This window comes from Armigeres subalbatus, chromosome 3, assembly GCF_024139115.2.
Source record: "Armigeres subalbatus isolate Guangzhou_Male chromosome 3, GZ_Asu_2, whole genome shotgun sequence".
NCBI classification, from domain to species: domain Eukaryota; kingdom Metazoa; phylum Arthropoda; class Insecta; order Diptera; family Culicidae; genus Armigeres; species Armigeres subalbatus.
This window is the reverse complement of record NC_085141.1, coordinates 197,570,387-197,594,104: the sequence shown is the minus strand read 5'-3', so window position 1 is coordinate 197,594,104 and position 23,718 is coordinate 197,570,387. Positions and strand designations below refer to the sequence as shown.

At 39.7% G+C, this 23,718-nt stretch overlaps 2 protein-coding genes across 2 annotated transcripts in view; both read right to left on the bottom strand.

Moving 5' to 3' along the window:
• The window catches only part of LOC134225009 (protein ROP), a 69,722-nt gene that overhangs the window by 13,389 nt on the left and 32,615 nt on the right, over positions 1-23,718 (bottom strand). The window contains exons 2-5 of the mRNA XM_062704741.1: positions 22,846-23,007; positions 22,635-22,790; positions 22,471-22,574; positions 12,553-12,701 (exon numbers count right to left, since the gene is read on the bottom strand). Coding sequence (XP_062560725.1) covers positions 12,553-12,701; positions 22,471-22,574; positions 22,635-22,790; positions 22,846-23,007 — 571 coding nt within the window. The remainder of the gene's footprint in view (positions 1-12,552; positions 12,702-22,470; positions 22,575-22,634; positions 22,791-22,845; positions 23,008-23,718) is intronic.
• Positions 9,738-12,059, bottom strand: LOC134219279 (uncharacterized). The gene is made up of 2 exons (XM_062698006.1): positions 10,100-12,059; positions 9,738-10,045 (listed from the first exon to the last, which is right to left on the bottom strand). The coding sequence occupies exons 1-2, from the start codon at positions 11,094-11,096 to the stop codon at positions 9,738-9,740; spliced, it is 1,305 nt and encodes a 434-aa protein (XP_062553990.1). The 5' UTR covers positions 11,097-12,059.

The following is a 23,718-nucleotide window of genomic DNA, read 5'->3' as shown; positions in this document are numbered from 1 at the left end:
CGAATGCGACGGTGCGACACAGAGATCTCACGGCCATTTGCTCAGCTATGCCGGAGCCGCGGTTGATTCTAGGAGATTTCAACTCACACGGTACAGCCTGGGGAACTTACCGATGACAACCGTTCTTCCTTGATTTATGACATGTGTGACTACTTCAATATGACATATTTGAATAACGGAGAAGCAACACGTGTGGCACCATCAGGACTCGAAAGTAGAATTGACCTCTCAATCTGTTCAATTTCACTAACATTGGATTGCACGTGGAAAGTGATTCAGGATCCCCATGGCAGTGATCACCTGCCTATCGAAATCTCAATTACCAATGGATCGCGTAAGAATCATCAGATCGACTATACATATGACCTCACGAAACACATTAACTGGGGAAAATATGCTGAGGCGATCATCGATGGTGAACAATTGGTCGACGTACTTCCTCCGTTGGAAGAATACCGATTTCTCGCCGGTTTGATTCACAACAGCGCGCTTCAGTCACAGCGTCGACCTATACCGAAACTCAATGCGCGTCTTCGTCCTCCCACTCCCCTTTGGTGGGATAACGAGTGCACTAGAGTTTATCGAGAAAAATCTGACGCGTTCAAGGACTATCGAAAGCGCGGTACACGGGATAATTACGACCGATATATTTCTCTTGAACGTAAATTCAAGAGTCTTGTTAATGCCAAGAAACGCGGTCACTGGCGGCATTTCGTTAATGGGCTATCGCGGGAAACGTCGATGTCAACTCTTTGGACTGTCGGGAGGAGAATGCGAAACGCGGCGCCGGTTAACGAAGACAGGGAAAGTTCTCCTCGCTGGATCTTCGCTTTCGCCAAAAAAGTGTGCCCGGATTCCGTTCCAGGTCAATCAATCGTGCGTGACGCTAATGTCGGTCGAAGTGAAATCGATAACCCCTTTTTGATGATCGAGTTCTCGCTTGCCCTCCTTTCGTGCAACAATTCTGCCCCAGGAATGGATGGAATTAAGTTCAACCTGCTTAAAAACCTCCCCGACGTCGCGAAGAGGCGCTTGTTGAACTTATATAATCAACTCCTGGAGAACAACATTGTTCCAGATGAATGGAGACTGGTAAGAGTGATCGCCATTAAAAAGCCGGAGAAACCTGTGACGGATCATAACTCGTACCGTCCAATCGCGATGTTGTCGTGCATACGGAAGTTGTTTGAGAAGATGATTCTTAATCGGCTCGACAGATGGGTTGAATCGAACGGCTTTCTATCAGATACCCAATTTGGATTCCGCAGAGGCAAGGGAACGAACGACTGTCTTGCGCTGCTTTCTACAGAAATCCAACTGGCCTACTCACACAAAGAACAAATGGGTTCAGTTTTTTTGGACATTAAGGGGGCTTTTGACTCGGTTTGCGTCGACGTCCTTTCAGACAAACTCCACGAGTGTGGGCTTTCACCAATATTGAATAACTATTTGTACAACTTGTTGTGTGAGAAACATATGAGCTTTTCTCATGGAAACTCAACAACTTCTAGAATTAGTTACATGGGTCTCCCCAGGGCTCATGTTTAAGCCCCCTTCTTTATAATTTTTACGTTAGAGGCATCGATGAGTGTCTCATGGAAAATTGCTCGTTAAGACAGCTTGCGGATGACGCCGTTGTATCCTTCACAGGAACAGGGGCAAACGATCTGCAAGGACCATTGCAAGATACTTTAGACAATTTGTCTTCGTGGGCTATTCAGCTGGGTATCGAATTCTCTCCGGAGAAAACTGAGCTGATTGTCTTTTCTAGGAAGCATAAGCCACCCGAACTAGAGCTTCACATAAGGGGTAAGAAAATCGCTCAAGGCATTTCCCATAAATATTTAGAGTTCGACTCGAAAGGCAACTGGGGAAAGCACTTTAGACATCTGTATCAGAAATGCCAACAACGTATCAACTTCATGCGTACAATTATCGGAACATGATGGGGAGCCCATCCAGAAGATCTGATAAAGTTTTATCGTACAACGATTATCTCGGTCATAGAATACGGTAGTTTCTGTTTTCAATCCGCCGCGAAAACACACATTTTGAAGCTGCAATGGATTCGATACCGTTGTCTTCGTATCGTGTTAGGCTGTATGAACTCGACTCATACAGTAAGTTTAGAGGTACTTGCGGGGTACTTCCTTTATCAGATCGTTTCGCGGAATTGTCGTTAAGGTTCCTCACTCGCTGTGAGGTATTAAATCCTTTGGTTATTGAAAATTTCGAGAAGCTAATTGAACGAAACTTCCAAACAAAATTTATGACACTGTACTACTGGTACATGAGCCTGGAAATTGCCTCTTCATCATACATTCCCAGTCGTTGTTGCTTCTTAGACTCTTCCAGTTCTACTGTAGTTTTTGATCTTACCATGAGACAGGAAATCCATGGAATTCCAGATCATCTCCGATTGGAGTGTATACCTCAAATTTTTGCAAGCAAGTACTGCCATATCAGTTGCGACAAAAAGTTTTTCACCGACGGGTCAAAAACAAATGAATCCACTGGTTTCGGTGTCTTCAACGATTTTCATAGCGCCGCTCATAAACTTCGTAATCCTTGTTCAGTATATGTCGCAGAGCTAGCGGCTATACACTATGCATTAGAGCGAATCGCCTCTCTTCCCTCTGATAAATACTTCATTTTTACGGATAGTCTCAGCTCAATAGAGGCTATTCGTTCAATGAGGCCGGTACAGCACTCACCATATTTCCTTAGGGAAATACGAACCATATTGAGTGCTCTATCGAATCGCTTATACACTATCACCCTGGTATGGGTCCCTTCACATTGCTCAATTCCGGGTAATGAGAGAGCGGACTCACTTGCCAGGATGGGCGCTATGAAAGGCGATATTAATGAGCGTCAGATCGCCTTCAACCAGTTTTTTACAATTGTCCGTCAGCAAGTCTTGCTCAGTTGGAAACGTAAGTGGGATGAAGGAGATTTGGGGAGATGGTTACATTCCATACTTCCACAGGTATCGAAGAAACCTTGGTTCATAGGGGTTGGACCTTAGCCGAGACTTTATCAAGGTAATGTGTCGGCTAATGTCCAATCACTATTCACTAAACGCGCATTCCTATCGAATAGGACTGGCAGACAGCAATCGCTGTAGGTGCGGTGCAGGTTATCAAGACATCAACCACGTTGTCTGGGAATGTCCCGAATACGAAGTTGCCAGGTCCGATTTATGTTCATCCCTCCGGGCCCAAGGGAAATCAGATAAGGAAAACATTAGAGACGTACTGGGTAACCTTGACTTGGACTACATGATTCTTGTACACAAGTTCTTAAAACGTATCAATGTCTTCGTCTAACCCCTCTGTTATCTGTTAGGAAAAGTCTACTTTGCCTCCCCTCCCCCTCCGCTCGGAAAATACGTATTTTTGTATCTTTACAGTTCGTCCAAAGTCCACGCTACGTTAATCAGCCATGAAAACCTTACAACAACGCTGTTTAAAAACAACACTCCCTAGGCCCTATCCCATCCTCTTTTTTTTTCTTATGTACTCCTTAACCTCGGCCAAGCCGCGAGTTTTTCGGCTCCCCAAGAACTAACCACTAGAACTAAGACGAAGTTCATGAAATTGTAAAACTATTTCAAAAGAAAAGCGGCTCCGTCATGCCTACTGGCACTTGAGCCTTTAAATAAATGAAATTATAAAAAAAAAAAAAAAAAAGTGTACGACCCCCTTGGAACATGGAACTGCAAGTCGCTAGGTTTCGCAGGTTGCGACAGGATGATCTACGATGAATTACATCCCCGCAACTTCGACGTCGTGGCGCTGCAGGAGATTTGCTGGACAGGACAGAAAGTGTGCAAAAGCGGGCATTGAGCGGCTACCTTCTACCAAAGCTGTGGCACCACCAACGAGCTGGGAACCGGCTTTATAGTGCTGGGTAAGATGCGCCAACGCGTGATTGTGTGGCAGCCAATCAACGCAAGGATGTGCAAACTGAGGATTAAAGGCCGTTTCTTCAACTATAGCATCATCAACGTGCACTGCCCACACGAAGGGAGACCCGACGACGAGAAAGAAGCGTTCTACGCACAGCTGGAGCAGACATACGATGGATGCCCACTGCGGGACGTCAAAATCGTCATCGGTGACATGAACGCACAGGTAGGAAGGGAGGAAATGTATAGACCGGTCATCGGACCGGATAGTCTGCACACCGTATCGAATGACAAAGGCCAACGATGCATAAACTTCGCAGCCTCCCGCGGAATGGTAGTCCGAAGCACCTTCTTTCCCAGCAAAAACATCCACAAGGCCACATGGAGATCACCTAACCAAGAAACGGAAAACCAAATCGACCACGTTCTAATCGACGGTAAATTCTTCTCCGACATCACGAACGTCCGCATTTACCGCAGTGCGAATATTGAATCCGACCACTACCTCGTTGCAGTATGTCTGCGCTCAAAACTCTCGACGGTATACAACACGCGTCGAAATCGGACGCCGCGGCTGAACATTGGGCGGCTACAAGACGGTAGACTAGCCCAAGAATACGCGCAGCAGCTGGAAGTGTCACTCCCAACGGAAGAGCAGCTAGGCGCAGCGTCTCTTGAAGATGGCTGAAGAAATATTCGATCCGCCATTGGTAGCACCGCAACCGCTGCACTTGGCACGGTTCCCCCGGATCAGAGAAACGATTGGTATGACGGCGAATGTGAGCAGTTAGTATAAGAGAAGAATGCAGCATGGGTGAGATTGCTGCAACACCGCACGAGGGCGAACGAGGCACGATATAAACAGGCGCGGAACGGACAAAACTCGATTTTCCGGAGAAAAAAGCGCCAGCAGGAAGATCGAGACCGTGAAGAGACGGAGCAACTGTACCGCGCTAATAACACACAAAAGTTCTATGAGAAGTTGAACCGTTCACGTAAGGGCCACGTGCCACAGCCCGATATGTGTAAGGACATAAACCGGAACCTTCCTACCAGCGAGCGTGATGTGATCCAAAGGTGGCGGCAGCACTACGAAGATCACCTGAATGGCGATGTGGCAGACGAAGATGGCGGTATGGTGATGGACCTGGGGGAACGCGCGCAGGACATAATTCTACTGGCTCCGGATCTCCTGGAAATCCAGGAGGAGATTGGCCGGCTGAAGAACAACAAAGCCCCTGGGGTTGTCCAACTACCAGGAGAGCTATTTAAACACGGTGGTGAGGCACTGGCTAGAGCGCTGCACTGGGTGATTACCAAGGTTTGGGAGGATGAGGTTCTGCCTCAGGAGCGGATGGAAGGTGTCGTGTGTGTGATAAGCTGGATTGTAGCAACTACCGCGCAATCACATAGCTGAACGCCGCCTACAAGGTACTCTCCCAAATTTTATGCCGCCGACTAACACCAATTGCAGTGTTCGTGGGGCAGTACCAGGCGGGATTTATGGGTGAACGCTCTACCACAGACCAGGTGTTCGCCATACGTCAGGTATTGCAGAAATGCCGCGAATACAACGTGCCCACACATCATCTATTTATCGACTTCAAAGCCGCATATGATACAATCGATCGGGACCAGCTATGGCAGCTAATGCACGAAAACGGATTTCCGGATAAACTGATACGGTTGATCAAGGCGACGATGGATCGGGTGATGTGTGTAGTTCGAGTTTCAGGGGCATTCTCGAGTCCCTTCGAAACGTGTAGAGGGTTAAGTCAAGGTGATGGTCTTTGTTGAAGAATTGAAGAATCGTAATATTTGAACAGACCCTAATACTGGCAGCACGAACTTTTTGCTTCTTCTTATGAATCCTGTACACCTCCGGTGGTGCAAAGGGCCGACTTGAAAGATCTCCATCCTGAGCGATGCCCGGCTATCGCTTTAACCTGTTGCCATGCAAAATGTAACCAATTCGAATTGGAACCAACGGTTCGATTAGAAACAAGATGGCGTCTTCGTTCATCTCTTATTTTAGTATTTCTAGTTTTATAGGCAGGACATGTATTAAAAAAAGAGAAATAATTGCTCATACTGAAAGTCACATCACGCTACAACAAATTTCTCGTGAAATTCTTTGATTTTATTCTCTCCGCTGGTCTCTATATAAACATCGTATCTGGCATACACTCTTTCGCATTATCCCGAGCGCTCCCGGCTCAAATATTAGGATAATTGTTAGCATATGCAAAAGTATTTAAAAAACCCAACTTAATTCACCAAGTGGTGATACTGCCTTTCTCGCATTTAGCCAAGACACCAACCTTATATGGCGCTTTATAGTTCGATACTCTTTTCTTAATAACTTTCAAACGCAATGGTCGATCGTTATAAAATTCAATAGTGATCAACAAAGCTTTGTCTCCTGTGAATGCAACTTGTTGCGAGAAAATCGGTTAAGAATTACTATATGAAAAAGTGGCTAATGTTTTTCGGTTTTCGTGTGCACACACACACACACATACACACGGACAGACAGACATTTGTTCAGCTCGACGAGCTGAGTCGATTGGTATATACCATCTTGGGTCTCCGAGACTTCTATAAAAAGTTCGATTTTGAAGTGAAATGATAGCCTTTCGGTACAACTTTGTTGTACGAGAAAGGCAAAAATAAAAAGTAATATAATAATATAATTATTATATGATTTTTGGGGTAATAGCTTTTCAGGGTAGTGGGGTATTCGGGGTAGCGGCCATTCGGGATAGTGGAATATTTGGGGTAATTACCATTCGGGATTCTGGCGTTCGGGGAAGTGACATTCGAGGTAGTTACTTTTGAGTTTTTTCTCTTCTCTTTCATCCACTCTTTCTTCTGTTTTTAAAAACAAAGGAGCCAAACAATACAGCGACGACAGTTCGATACGGGAAGCCAACCTTGAGTTTGTTGCCTGAGGTCGAAATTGAGTGAATAGAACTTATACCTACCATGTTCGCACTACGGCCTGAATAATATATTATTCAAATTATCGACAAAAGAAAGCTCATCAAGATAGCCGAATAACATGTTACAATGCCCTAGTGCGAACATAGTATTGCACTACCCAGACAACCAGAATGCATGCATAATAGAATTGTTTTTCTGTTATGCGATGCCTATGCGCACAAATTTCATCGCTTACCAGTCGCGAAAACACTTTTTACGTACAAAAGTGGAGGCGATATAAGTGTATTTCTTATCCGACGTTGCACGGAAGTGTATGCGATGTGCACGATTTTTATGCGAGTTTGTTCGTTATGCATTGCGATGTAGTTTGTGATAACAAACTCTGTTTGACAGATAATCCGATTTCATGTGAGTTTGATTGCAGGAATATGCGATGTCAACAAATGAAGCTGGAATAAACTCGTAAAATAGCCTACTGTGCGGGAAAATTTATAAATAAACTGATGAGCTTTGCACAACAATGCGAATCTGATGAAACTTGGATCGGTAAACGATTTTGATCGTGCATTCTTATGCGATGTGTGGTTGTCTGGGTATTTCCGCACTACGGCCTGAATAACATGTTATTCAATTCAATCAAAGTTAATTGCCTATATTCCGGGAATTAAACCACCCAACTTGGACATTAATTTACAATGTTGTGAAAACTCATATGTGAATATGTACATTATGTGGAAGATATTGATTTGGAAAATGTATTGGAGGTAACCACTTTCCCTTCGATGGGACTCGAACCCATGACCCTACAGTACGCTAGACTGGTGCTTTAACCAACTAAGGAGGTCGACGGAGGTCCTTCTAATCTAATCTAATCTCATACATGCGTAGCCAATACTTGAAAGCATCCTGGAAAATGACGATTTCTGAATTCCGTCATTTTTCTTTTCATATGGCCAGGCCAACTACGCAGTATGTACCGCAGAGATGACTCCTAGATATTGAGCGACTTCAGGAATACCTAAAGTCACTCAATAGCTTGGAATCGAGGGGAAAGGAAGAAAGCGTGGACCTCCCGTACCAAACGCTTCCAATAATATAGATACCTAATATATGATAAAATCGTGTACGTGTTTGTTGTATGATGTATATGAGCGTGTATGTGTGTATATGAGTGTGTATGTGTGTTTATATGTCTACACTGATAGACAAAAGTACTCGTCATGTTTTAATAGAGCTACTATGAAAACATGACGAACACTCATGTCCATCAGTATATGTATGTGTTTGTGTATATGTATGTTAGGGTGGCTCAAAAAACACTTTTTCAATTTTATTGATGGGCCGCCCTCTTATTCGGTTCTATTTGATGCCCTGATGCTCTGGACAAAATTTCAGCCAAATCGGTCAACGTTTGGGCGGTGCTAAACTCGTTGGAAGTTTATATGGAAAAATGTATGCAGAAATATCCAAAAACAGTGCTTTGCAGTTGGACGGTACAATTTACGATCAAGAACCATGATACGCATTCAGATCTTGAAGAATTAAATACAGAATGTTATGCTGAAAACCGCGAGAAGATTAGAGTTTTTTAGGCAAAGATATTAGCATTTTACTGGAGTGTTGTACGGGTGAATTTATTTCTTTTCAAAGGTAAAAGAAACGAAATTTGCTCAAACCCCACTTAAGAGAAATGCTAATAGCTTAGCCGAGCAAACTTTAATCTTCTCGTGGTTTTCTGCATAACATTCAGTAATTAATTCTTCAAGATCTGAATGAGTATCATAGTTCTTCATCGTAAGTTGTGCCGTCCAACTGCAATTCACTGTTTTGGGATGTTTCTGCATACATTTTTGCATATAAACTTCCAACGAGTTTAGCACCGCCCAAACGTTGACCGATTTGGCTGAAATTTTGTCCAGAACATCAGGGCATCAAATAGAACCGAATAAGAAGGCGGCCCATCAAAAAAATTGAAAAAAGTTTTTCCCATACTTATTTGAGCCACCCTAATGTATGTGTGTATAATGTGAATGTGTGTGTGTGCGTTTGTGTGAGTGCGTGCGTGTTAAATTTACGGATCATCAAAACCTTACCTCTCCTCAATAAATCTGACGCTGAACATGTTTGAGCATTTACATAGCCTTGATCGCAATATTAGCAAGGGCATTGCCCTTGATAACAATCGATCAGCCCTTGCAAGCACAAACATGCGCACGTCTTCCGGATCTGCAGCACTTTTTTATACACTACACATTTGTTTCGACCGCGGTCACTGCACTGGTTCTATTGTTCTACTTTTAGGCGAATCACCGCACAAAAGTAGAGCGCAAAAACCAACCGCACTGGAAGACGGCCGAAACGAGACTCCTAAGGAGGTCGACGGAGGTCCTTCGTAGCAAAAGAAAGCCCATCAAGATAGCCGAATAACATGTTACAAGGCCCTAGTGCTAACATACCGTGAGTGTACCATATTTTGCGCAGTTAAGCCATTTTCAAAATTAAATCGTCATATCAGATGAATTAAACTGTGATTTACACATGTTATTCAGTAGAATGTTTAATTCATGTTTATTATAATAAAAGAAAATGTTCCAATTGAAAAAATCATCAAAATCAAATAAAAATGCATCGCGATGTTTGGTGAAAAATTGTGCGCACCTATTTACGCATGTTCCTAATTATGCGCATTTTTGTTCCTAATTATGCGCAGTTGCAAAATATCAAAATATATTGTTTATTTCATTTAATCAACGACGAAAGTGAATGTCAGCTTATTTCTGTAGTTTTGACTTTCTTTTTAAGGGCTCTTTCTGTTTCATCTTCTTATTCTTTTCGCGAACGGCTTTCTTCTGTTCGCGGTCAGCTTTTCTCTTCAACTTTTCATTCATTCAACATTAATTTTATCTTGCTCCAACTCATGGAAGTACTTCCGAAATGCTTCACTGGTGGCCACGGCAGGTGCACGTGTGCGATATTTCTTCACCGATTTGGTTGATGGAACTGATACCGACGGTTTTGAAAAAACTTGTTCAAAAGTATCTTCGGTAGACGCTTTTGGTTGCTGTGAGATGTCTTTCGGTGCGTTATGCCCGACGATTTCCGGCTGTAGTCGATCTTGGGTCGATGCACCAGAACCTGGAATCAGCTCTACCCCGATTGATGCATATTTTGAATTAATAATACGACGTTCATCTGAAATATGGTGATTATTTTATTTTGAATACATTGCGTTTCATCATATATTACCATTCATGTTCAATTCGTCAAATCCGTAGAATGTCTCTTCTGGTTCTTCTTCGATTTGGTTTCCACAAGCATCACGTTTCATTTCCTGCCACACATAAAACAAGCCTGTATCACCTACCGGACCGGACCAAACTACATTTGAGTAGCTGTCCTCAAATCTTTTCAATTGTGCAACTCTGAGGTAGGATTCTAATCCTAGCAAAGTAGCTTTGGCCTCCATATTTTGCGTGGAATTTGTTGCCGATTGCGGCGAATCACTTGGCAAATCCGCTGAGGTTGTTTTCTGTGGGCTCTTCTTTGTCAACAGCATAGCATAGTTAACTGCATCGGGGTTCCATGGAAAAAGACCACACTTTCGGAAGCCATTGGCCAACGTTGAACTTTTATCGACCATATCGTCCACCGCTCGCTTCAATAGTGGTGCAAATTCATGTCTTCTCAATGGGTCACCAGCACGATGAGTACGCCAATCAATGAGACGCTTATTCCATTTTACTTTCAGTCCTCTGAAGAATGTGACATCCAGAGGCTGCAAAACGTGTGTCGAGTTTGGAAATAAACAAACTAAAACAATTTGGTTTTCCCTACAGAACTCTGTGGTCTGAAGAGAAACGTGGGACTTATGACCGTCTACAAACACTATAACTGGCAACGCTATCTTGGATAGGAGTAGCCATGGATGGAAAACGTTTTTAAGGTATTCGGAAAATGTTTCCTGTGTCATCCATCCGGAGACATTCTTCCCGATGGACCAACCGTCCGGAGCGCTGTGAGCGATTTCAGCAGGGAGACGTTGCTTGTATGGGAATAATACCATCGGTGGAGCAAGTACACCGGCGGCGCTAGCTGAAAAGAGAACAGTGTAGCACTCTTTTTCCGAATTAGCATTCGAAGTGTGCACATATTTTTCGCCAGTTTCGGCAAAAACACACTCCTTTGTTGGCACAAGTCGAATAGACGATTCATCCATGTTGAAAATTCTAGCTGGATCCTTCATGGCATCTTGTAAGCCAGTTTGTTCAATATACTGGCCCACTTCCTCAAACCAGCTCCGAATTTTGCCTTCTGTTACACAGGTCCGCTGTTTCGAAAGAGCACTCGGGATTCTTCGGGAAATGTTGGGATGTCGTTTTAAAAACAATGATAGCCATTTTCGACCGGGTGTGTACGTTTTTAGGAAACTTGCTCTTCCAGTGGATTTAAGAAAAAAGGCTACTGACGTTTTCAGACGTTGGGAGTCCACTGGAAAGCCCGCTCTAGCCGTCTAAATTATCCAATTGATAATTCGCTCTTCCTCTTGCTTAGTCAAGACGGTTGGTCGTCCTGGATGTTTCAATTCAGTAGTGCCCCGGGCTAGCGTTTTTCTAAGCGTACTCTCCGGGATTCTGTACATCGCTGCGGCTCGACGAATCGAGTATCCTCTCCTGACCAGATCCACAGCCAGCACAATTTGATTTCGATTGTACTTCATGTTCTTGCGATCGCGATTCATTTTGGAAGTCTGCGCATAATTAGGAACATAAACGAAAATCACGGTGCTTAATTGTGCGCATTAGAAAATCGACATTTCCACACAAAATAATACATACCAGTGTTATTTTTTGATGTGAGTACGACAGAAACGAATATATCTTACTGATTATGGTGAATATTGCAATTGTTTTGTCTAGTTCCACTTAAAATTTGAAGAAAACATTCCGAACACCAAATTCACGTTAAGGTTAACGGAGTCGAAATTTTGACGTTTTCAGCGTTGTTGATCAAGTTTTTTGTTTATTTTATGCATTTAAAACCACATATTATTGATACTATAATGAATTCGGATATGTTATTCAATAATTATAAGAAGAAAAATTACAATGCTGCGATATTCATGATAAACATGAACAAAATGAAAACAAAATATTAAAGTGCGCACAATTAGGAGCTGCGCACAATTAGGGACGGTCACGGTAGTATTTTTTTTTTCCCGTACGAAAGTTCGAGGTTGGGTGGATTGAACTCACTTTTAGTTAGTTTAGTTCTTCCGCGGAGAATGTTCCTCAAAAGAGCATATTTTTCGTTTTTCAGTAGGGGAAATGACGGCTTTGGCAGGTTTTGTTCTATTATTGTTAGGGGGTTTTCTATAGCTAATTATACTGAAACTTGGCCTAAACATTCTTTGCATATCAAAGAATATTGTGGCAAAATTTCAGAAAATTTGATCAACAAAACCCCCCTGACAATAATAGAACAAAACCTGCCAAAGCCGTCATTTCCCCTTATTTTTAAATTATGCGCAGTTATATCAAGATATACTTAAAAAATATGTTTGAAGGTTATTCATATTTGTTTAGCAATCTTTTCAGTAAGTTTGATGAAATACCCACAATGCTTCTAAAACTCCTCTGCAATTCATTTCTTTTGAATGGACAATCTGCAACTATTGGCTTCACTAATGCTATTGTACTTACGCTCGATATCGCACTGATGGATATTCGCCTAAAGTGGCGCATAGTGTGGCGATTTGCTCAGCGATACGTTCCATATTACCATACCGAGCAGAAGCTAAAGCCGGTGAGTAAGCACATTGAAATGTCACAGGAGAGTCCAGGGAATAAACCTGCAAAGATAATTGAACACGCCCATCAGTATAAGGCATTACACGTACAATTAATGTTCTTCAATGCTGAAATATTGGGAAATAATAGCTAGCTCAATGGGTGACAAACAGGCCAGATGGGGATGAGAATGGGCCACGATTTAGTTATCAGGCCTACTACAGAGCGATGGCCCAATCTCGATCTCAGGGCAATTGTCACCCCCGTGGCCGATTACTAATATCTTGACTTCGGAAATATTCGCAAATGAGGAATTTGACTTTTGAACGAAAACAAGAATTTGGATTGTAGAGGGTTAGAAATTTGTGTTGTAAGAAGATATTATGTGTAAGAAATTAAATGCATATTTTAGAGTACATCATTCACCACTAAAGCCTTTTATTGGGTGAGGTTAGTTGTGGAAAAATATTAAACTACAAATATTTTGCTCTTACCACGAGCAAAAACACGGAGAAACAACAAATTACTCAATCTTCAATATTTTTTATTCAATATTCAAAGTCTAAACGTCTAAAGGCAGTCTCGAGTGGTAGAGGGTTAATGGGATCACTACCAGAAACTATAATTCTGCCTCGTTCTACACGAATAAAATCTCAAAAAATAAGTTAAACGAGCAAAACATAGCTGCGCAAAACAGACAGGCCTCAATTTGTGCGGTTTGCAACAGACTAGACTGTGCTAGACTACGTACAGTTGGTAACGCCATTTGTTCGCCGGCGTAACACACTCGGAGGCTAATCGAGAGTGATTTTGATCAGAAAATTCCTTCTCACTTTCCATTAGACCATCAGTCACCACACTTGATTGTAACTTCTTTACATATACGTATTTCGACCTTAACAGTAAGGCCGTCTTCCGGGTCTCGTATTTGACTCCAATAAGTCAAGTACGAGCCACTGAAGACGGCCTTGCAAAATACATATTCAAAATGTTGACGGACGATTAATAACTATAATAGCGTAAGGAGTCGGATTGATTATTTGGAAAACCGCATCCGTTTGAAGAATGTTGCAGAATAGGCCGAGCAGCAAACACTTTCGGCCCCAGGTAAAGCAAGCAAATCACAACCATCAATAACAAGATTGAAGACTAATAATGGAATTCCACCTGGACGGTACGAGCCGTCCAAACTGATATATGAGAAAATTATTCCGTCTTCCCGTCTTGTACTCTCTTGCTATGCGGTTGTTACGATTTTTCAAGACCATACTGCAAAAGCACGGCAAAATAGGAGAAAGCTGAAGAATTCAAATATTGCTTTCTCACTCTAACATTGAAAAGGGAAGATCCATTAATTACGTAAGGTACAGTGGGGTAAGTGGGTAAATGGGGTAAGTGAAAAAACGCAAGTATTTCAATGATGAAGCACAGAATTATTCAATTTCACTTCACAATCATACAAGGCCATTCAATCAATGCGTTGAATAAGTGATAGGGGGATGACGGCTTTGGCAGGTTTTGTTCTATTATTGTCAGGGGGTTTTTTTATGACTGATTATACTCAAATTTGGCCTAAACATTCTTTGCATATCAAAGAATATTGTGGTCAAATTTCATAAAATTCGGTCGACAAAAACCCCCCTGCCAATAATAGAACAAAACCTGCCAAAGCCGTCTTTTCCCCTACATGAAATAATGAACCATTTCAACATGCGTGAGTAAAAGTTTATTAACCTTTCAAGTTTATCTTTTGCACAAGTTGTTTTGCGTATCAATAAATACATTTTTTTATGTTGGTTTCCATAACACATTCAATTAGTGCATTGATAAGTTGGTTTTCTTTGCAGTTTTGAATTCCAGCCACAAAAATATTGATATGAACATCAAAAATTTTGAAAAAAAAATTAATTGCTTTGCCTGTTTTTTTACCATGGGTGGGGCAAGTGAAAATTTTCCGACACTGAATGCATTTCTCTATTTTTCCAAACACAAATAATTTCTATTAAGCGTATATAAACAAATGATACCAATTCGAACTCATTCTAAGGCTTTTGGTTATTACAGTGATACGTGGTAATACTAAATCAGGAACCCAGAGTGCCAAGAGACCGCATCGTGCTTTCGTGCTGTGCGGTTCTATTTTCTCTCTTTGCGGAAGGAAGTTTTTAATACTACCCGAAGCTATTTTAATTTCAACAGTGCTTCTTAGCGCTATTTGTACCCACTGTTCCCGTTACGATTTTTGAAAGGACCCGTGCCTTCGTTTCACGTTGGACCCGTTTGCGGAAGTAAATATCCGACAAGCGGTGGTAATCCTGCAGGGACACCGTTCTGGGAAAAAAACCTCTTAGAAGATCACGTCTCCACGCTCAGCAATGAGTATTTATAAAAACATGAAGAAGGGGAGTCTATGAATTCTGCAATTTTTTCTAAGAAACAAGGTTTCAAGACCGTCCTGCCAAAGCGCGGAAAAATAGAAGGAAGCTGAAGAATTCAGATATTCCTTCTAACTCTAATATCGGAAATAATTCTTCTCCTATCGAACTGAGCAATCAGTTCGATTTGATTAATGATGATATTGAGCAAATCGAATCTACCTCTAGCCCAGGTGATTCGTTTCATGCGAAAAGCAAAGGATTCCGCCAATTGTGGTATCTGTTGCCGAGTTTTCTGGCTTTAGGAATGAGATTTTGAGTAACCTTCAGGGGATCAAGGTTTCATTTCAGATTGCTAGGAAGGGTGACTGCCGCGTTTTGCCGGGATCCTTTGACGATCGCAAACGTCTTCTGCAGTATTCAACTGAGAAGCGTCATAAATTCTTCACATACGACGACAAAACTGAGCGATTGTTCAAAGTCGTCTTGAAAGGTCTCCCCAATGATGACAAATCACTGGATGAGATTAAAATTGAAATTTCTGAATTACTTGGATTTTCACCAGTCCAAGTAATTAAGATGTAAAAGAAATCCCACTCTGGTACTTCCCAAAGGGGCATTTCTCAAGAATTTTATTTAGTTCATTTTAACAAAAGTGAACTAAATAATATGAAAAGTTTGGAAAAGGCCTGCATTATGTCCCACGTCCGTGTTACATGGGTACATTTCCGCAGGCCAGGGGGAATTTCCAAAAACCCACAAAGTGCCGTAAGTGCCAAAAGTGGGGTCAAACATTGTCACATGGATGCTAAATGCATGATTTGTGGTGGAACCTCTCACGCCAAGGACGCCTGTCCTGTGAGAGAAGATTCCAATAAATTTAAATGTGCTAATTGTGGGGCAATCATAAATCCAATTTCTGGGAATGCCCTTCACGCAAAAGTTTTGACTTCCCGTGCAAAATTGATGACGGGAAATTCCAATAGGATCCCAGATTCGCCGGGTAAACATATTTCAAACGCTCAAAATTCGCAATTATTTGCCGGTCGAGTAATTCATACCCACCACAATCAACGAACAAATTTTGCTCCTACCTCTCAACGGATAACGTCGAATTCTAATTTTTCAAACACGCCCTCCTATGCTAGCATCGCTGCAGGCAGGCAAAATTTTATTTCCGAAAATTTACCGACGATGAATGACTTTCATACCCATTCTTCAACGGGAAATAACGTTCGTTTTGACGACTCAGGTAACATGTCTGCTTCCGACTTTGATTTTCTTAATGAACAATTGCATCACATGATTGATGCAATGTTCAAAGCAAATACCAAAACTGAAGCAGTTCAGGTTGGTATCAAATTTACTCAAAGAATTGTTATTGGACTTCGTTTTAATAGATCCAAATAATTCTTTGAAAATTTTAAATTGGAATGCCCGCTCTTTAAAGGGTAAGGAAGATGAATTATTCAACTTCCAGCAGTTCATAATGTCCACATTGCCATTATAACTGAAACATATTTAAAACCTGGTATTTTCATCAAAAGAGATCCAAATTATTTTATTTACCGGAATGATCGTCTTGACAGCGCCTGTGGTGGGGTCGCCATTGTCATTAATAGACGTATCAAACATAAATTATATTCTTCGTTTGAAACCAAAGTTTTCGAAACCTTGGGAGTTTCTGTTGAAACAAATTTTGGACAATTCTCTTTTATTGCAGCCTACTTGCCTTTTCAATGCAATGGGCAGCAAAAGAATTTGTTGAAAGCTGATCTTCAAATTCTGACTCGCAACAAATCAAAATTCTTCGTAATTGGTGACTTCAATGCCAAACACCGTTCATGGAATAATGCTCAAAGCAATTCCAACGGCAAAATTTTATTTGAAGATTGTTCTGCGGGATATTAAACTATTCAATATCCCAATGACCAGAATTGTTTTTCATCCACTCGAAATCCTTCGACAATTGATTTGGTTTTAACGGATTCAAGTCAGCTGTGTGGCCAATTGGTAACTCATGCTGACTTTGACTCTGATCACCATCCTGTGACATTTGAAATCTCACAAGAAGCCATTTATAATCCTATCAGCTCTACTTTTAATTATCATAGAGCTGATTGGGATTTATATAAAACGTATATCGATAGGAATTTAGATGTTGATATTCCTCTCGATACCAAAAGTGATATTGATAATGCTCTCGTATCTTTGACAAATTTAATTGTCGAAGCCAGAGGCATTGCAACTCCTAAATGTGAAATTAAATTCAACTCCATTATTATTTACGACGATCTTCAGCTACTGATCCGTCTTAAAAATGTAAGGCGAAGGCAATACCGAAGAACTCGCGATCCCGCTTTAAAAATTGTTTAGCGAGATTTGCAGAATGAAATAAAAACGTTTCGCTATTCTGAGAAATACCAACTTTGAGAATAATGTCTCGAAGTTGGATCCCAGTTCGAAACCCTTTTGGAAATTCACGAAAATTCTTAAAAACCTCAAAAGCCAATTCCAGCGCTTAAAGAGGGAAATAAAATTTTATTAACAAATGGCGAAAAGGCTCAAAAACTTGCTCAGCAGTTCGAGAGTGCCCATAATTTTAGTCTAGGTCTCACTAGTCCAATTGAGGATCAGGTTACACGGAGCTTCGAAGACATTCTCAATCAAGATAATGTTTTTGACCCTTCGTTGGGAACTAATTTGGATGAAGTGAGATCTATTACTAGAAAATTTAAAAATTTGAAAGCCCGTGATGATGGTATTTTCTACATACTTATCAAAAAACTTCCTGAGAGCTCTTTATTTTTTGGTTAAATTATTTAACAAATGTTTTCAATTGTCATACTTCCCAGATAAATGTAAAAACGTCAAAGTTGTTCCAATTTTGAAGCCGGACAAAAATCCAGCTGAGGCTTCTAGTTATCGCCCAATCAGTTTGCTTTCTTCAATAAGCAAACTGTTTGAAAAGATTATTTTGAATAGAATGATGGTTCATATTAATGACAATTCTATTTTTGCTGATGAGCAATTTGGTTTTCGCCATGGGCATTCAACCACTCATCAGTTATTAAGAGTTACGAATTTAATTCGGCTCAACAAATCTGAAGGATATTCGACTGGAGTTGCTCTTCTTGATATAGAGAAAGCATTTGACAGTGTTTGACATGAAGGTTTGATTGTAAAATTGATGAATTTTAATTTTCCCCTGTACATCATTAAACTGATCCAAAATTATTTATCAAATCGCTCACTCCAGGTAAACTATCAGAATTCCAAATCTGATAGATTACCTGTGAGGGCTGGTGTCCCCCAAGGCAGCATACTGGGGCCCATATTGTATAACATTTTTACTTCTGACTTACCTGATTTACCACCAGGGTGTCAAAAATCTTTGTTTGCAGATGACACAGGTCTCTCAGTCAAAGGGCGTAGCCTTCGGATCATTTGTAGTAGATTGCAAAAAAGTTTGGATATTTTCTCCATTTACTTGCAAAAATGGAAAATTTACCCGAATGCTTCCAAAACTCAGCTTATAATTTTCCCACATAAGCCGAGAGCTTCTTATTTGAAACCTTCTAGCAGACATATTGTCACTATGAATGGGGTTCCAATTAATTGGTCTAGCGAAGCCAAATATTTAAGACTTCTGCTGGCTGGACCAAAAATTAACTTTTAAAAATCACATTGAAGGCCTTCAAGCCAAATGTAACAAATATATTAAGTGTCTATATCCACTTATAAACAGAAAATCAAAACTGTCTTAAGAACAAACTTTTGATTTACAAACAAAATTTTATACCAGCCATGTTGTATGCTGTGCCAATATGGACTAGTTGCTGCAACATCAGAAAGAAAGCACTACAGAGGATTCAAAATAAAATTTTGAAAATGATTCTGAAGCTGCCTCCGTGGTATAGTACCAATGAACTTTATAGAATTTCTAATATTGAGACATTGCAACAAATGTCCAACAAAATAATTTTCAATTTTAGACAAAAATCGTTGCAATCTTTTATTGCAACGATTAGCTCCTTGTACCCTTAGTATAAATTAGGTTAGGTTTAGTTTAAGTTAAAAACATTGTAATGCCTACATGGTTCAATTAAACCAGAGGAAAAATCCTAACTGCCAGAGGTAATTGAAATGTATTAATAATAACTAAAAAGTAACATAGCAAATAAGGATGATAGTGTTAAGAAAACACGGAACACCTAGTCTAAGAGATGAATGCATGTATTAGATAATTAGCAAATAAAATTAGTTTAAAAAAAAAGAACCAAAGTTCCAAGCGTGTCAGTGTTTTAAATAATCCATGTTTTCATAAGACGAGTTTGTACAATCCCATTGAATTCCACCACTTAATTGTATCTTGACAGATACGTATTTCGACCTCAACAGTAAGGCCGTCTTCAGTATCTCGTACTTGAAGTCGAGTCAAGTACGAGACACTGAAGACGGCCTTACTGTTGAGGTCGAAATACGTATCTGTCAAGATACAATTAAGTGGTGGAATTCAATGGGATTGTACAAACTCGTCTTATGACAAGTGAAGACATTCCACTAAAAAGCTCAAAATAATTTTCTTATATCCATGTTTGATAAATAATTCGTGAAAAAATGTTATTTATATAGCTTAAATATAAGAATCACTACTATTGCAAATATATCAACAATTATGATTTATTTAGTTGAAATTTATAAAATTTATTTATTTGTTAATGCCGAGGTGAGCCAGCCTAGGACTGAAAGCCTCGCAGATAAAGATAATAATAATAATTATTTGTTAATGTAGACTCTTCTACTGAAAACATAAGTGGATTGTTAATGAAACACAATATGATTCCAGGTTTGAAGAATATTTCAAAGATAATTTCTCTGCATTATCGCCAAGGTTCATTATCTTACTATAAACCTGAAATAGAAAGTAGTGTTAGACACAAATGGAGATGAGATATTAGATCTCAAAAAATTCAAGTAAAGAAAACTGATTTTTATTTAATGGAGGCACTCTAGTGCCCTTTGACTTTCACGAAGTGTCAAAAAGCATCACAACAGATCACAGTTATGTTCTATTCAGTATAACTATCATTTGCATGAAATATATGAACAGAAAATATGTTCTTATATTGAAAAATCCTCTTCTAAAATCATTTTTTCACTTACCCCACATGTGGGGCAAGTGAAAAATTGAAACCGATTTTTTTTGTTTTCCAAATATTATGTATTCTAAAAGTATTTTTCAAAGATCTTGTTCACAGGCATATAAAGATTGGATAGATGATTCGTTATGTCATAAATATGATCATTTTCAATATTATATTCAACTTTTATGACTTGATGAACATGAAATATACGATTTCCTTTACCCACTTGCCCCACTGTACCTTAACCCTTAAAGGCGCAAGGTGAGTTTTTTAGAAATCGTCCGAAATATTTTTAACGTAAATAACCATTGAAATTATTAACATTAAACGTATTTTCGGTTTGTTGTTTTAAAACAACATTGCGCATTTAAGGTGGTTATACAACAAAGCCACAAATCGGCCATCTTGGAAACCACGTGCCTTTTCTTGTGATTTTTCAAGAACACGAATTGAGAAACCCACAATTCCCATGGGGTGAAACATCCGTTGATCGTTTGCTTACTTGTGCTGAACAATCGACTTTAATTTCAGCATTGTACGAAAATTATTACGCTAGATTTGAACTTTTGATAATAGGAGTAGAAAACCGTGTGGTGAATTTTAAATTCACCACATGGCTTGATTGTATAATCACCTTAAGGTTTAACGCGAAAATTGGACATTTTTATTCCCCCTTCCCCCTATGTCACACTTTTTGTATGAAACAACTGAAAATTCTGTATGGATCATCACACTTGGCTAGACTCCCCTCCTCCTCTAAGCGTTACGTTATTTGTGGACGCTCCCAAATAATTCTTCCGCTTCGAACAATCAGTTCGAATTCATGCATGTCGAAATTGAACAAATCGAATCTATCTCCAATTTAAAAGATTAGATTCATGCAAAGAAGCAAAAAATTGCGTCAATCGTGGTATCTGTTTCTGAATGTTCTGGCTTTCGGAATGAGATTTTGAGTAAGCCAGTAATTGAGATATATATTAATATATAGACCAAAATTGTTTGTATGACGCTGATGAACTGGCAGCAAAGCACACCGAAAAATAGATTAAATATGCAGCACTGCCCAAGTAACTACCAAGCATTAATTATTGCATGTAATCAATCACAGATCAGCATATTGAATGTTAAATGCATTAGATCTAAGCTACGAAGAACCTCCGTCGTCCTCCGCAGCTTAGCGCAGTTGCTGATGAAGCAAGTGTGTAGGAGCCAGACAATACTAAATACTCATCCTACTTGGTTGGCATTGTACAGAAATACATATCTCGCACTTAGTTTCATAGGGGCGTAACTGTATTGATCGATTTCTCTTAATCGATTTTATATTTTGTTAATAACTCAATTGTTTTAAAAGCTACAACCGTGATTATCGATTCTGGTGCAAGATACATTCATCCTTTATCGCACCAAACCATTAAATCATCGACATACTAGCGCAATTCGCTACAATAATAAAAAGAAAACATCAACGAAAAGAAATCGATCAATACAGTTACGCCCCTATGAAACTAAGCGCGAGATATGAGAGTTAGTTCTGAAAATGTATTACGAGATTTCGACTATGTGCCTGGTGCTGGGAAATTGGGGAAGGTCCTTCGTAGCTTAGTAGGTAAAGCTTATAATTCGGCATATGCATAAAAAAAATTACATTAAATTTTCAAGTGTATGGTCCTGTTTGGGTTGAATTTTAATGGGGTTTGCTCGTTGAGGCATATGTGGAGCATTCTCTTAAAGATTGTATCAATACCAAATTTTCAAAACGACTTATAATCAGCTTTTGTAAACAAAGCTATCTGCAGATAGCAGAAGCCTTCAGCTACGTGTTGGTGGTGTTTGATTGCGTGAGAGTGCTATCAGATTCGTCAAATCGACGTTTGAATCTTTGTTTACAAAAGCAGATAAGTCGTTTTGAAAATTTGGTATTGATATAACTTTGACATGATAAAACTGATCAATAGGCTCAAATTGATGGTGTTCATATTACCCCGTATGTTCCTACTGCTCCTATTAACATTTGAAATCCTAGGTCAAAAGTATAAGATTACTATTGTCGTTCCTGCTCGCGTGACTAACGTCTAGGTTACTTCGACCTGGCCGCCAAAGTACCGGTACTACGAGTGTAAAACCAATGGTGGTGATGAAACAAAACATGCACTACAACATTATGCATAAATTATGGCCAATTGAAGTTTGTTGAAGCATAATTTGGCAATATAATTTAAATGACTACAGCGCAACTAGCGTCTAGTTCTTATAGTTCTTCTGCTTAGACGCATCATAATCACGTTACCATTAATCGATCATCTTACCTGTGATTCATATGGGAGAAAAGCAATATTGATTTCCTTCAAAGTTTTAATTTTTCTGGAGACAACGGATTTGCATATGTCATTGAATAGTTCTTCAGGGCACACTGTGAATAAATACTTGTTTAAGGTTAAATTAGCAGAGAGCAAACAAGTTTAATTTTTACCTTCAGTGAAGAACACGTGAGCAGCTTTATAAGTTGGTTTGGCCGGATTCTCGAAGTCTCTCATTAGCAGCCTTATAGAATCTTCCGATGGTGTAATTAAATATACTGCCTCTATCGCTGGCAATGGTTCGCGTTTTTTATTGATGTCTTCAACCACTGAAATAAATATTTAATTAGTGTCTACGAAACTATCGTTATCAGACATAGTTACAAGTAATGCCTTCAGCACTTATTTCATGCATTTTAGTGCATGCCGAAACCATTCGCATAGCAAGTTTATCGACTATCAGGATTCTCCACTCTATCGATGGTTTTCCAGTTGGATTGGCCTTACTAGGTGTTCCATTGTAGCGAACCACCTCGTTCATAATCTCTGAATAAAAAAAAACGGATACAAAATCCAAGATTACTTCACCTGCATTATAAGATCTGATGTGCACCCTATGGAAATAATAATGGAAAATTGGGAATACTTATTTTTCGAGGTATTTAATGTAATAAAGTGTTCAAATTGATTTTCGTTCCCTGTTAAAGAATGCTGGTATCGACGTTATGTTTCGGCATATTGTCAAATTGTGAAAGGCTAGCTTGATTATCTTTATAATCAAATATGTACTTTGATTTGGCTATGTTGAAAATAGCAAAATACTTTAAATAAGTTATATCAAAATGCAAAAAAAAACTCATGGGATAAATTAAGGAGTTGAATTAGTTGTTGTTAGTCTCGTAATATGTACTTGACTTTCCATGCCTCCAACATGCGCACAGTTCAATTGTACATGACCTAGCAACAACTCACTATATTTACAGGTTTCAGCAGATCTAAACTAATATTATACTAATAAAAACCAATAAAGCTAACGATCATGCGATGCAATTTTAGTTTATAATTATAGTAGTACAGTCAACCTCCGTGAGTCGATATTGAAGAGACCATCGACTCATGGAAATGAGCATCTGAATATGAAATGGTCTGAATATGAATCAAATCATGATCATCAAATGATCAAATGAATCAAACAAAAAAATGTCTGGCTTTCTTATTTAAACTTCAGTTTGTGTTTATAGTTTATTGAAAAAATAT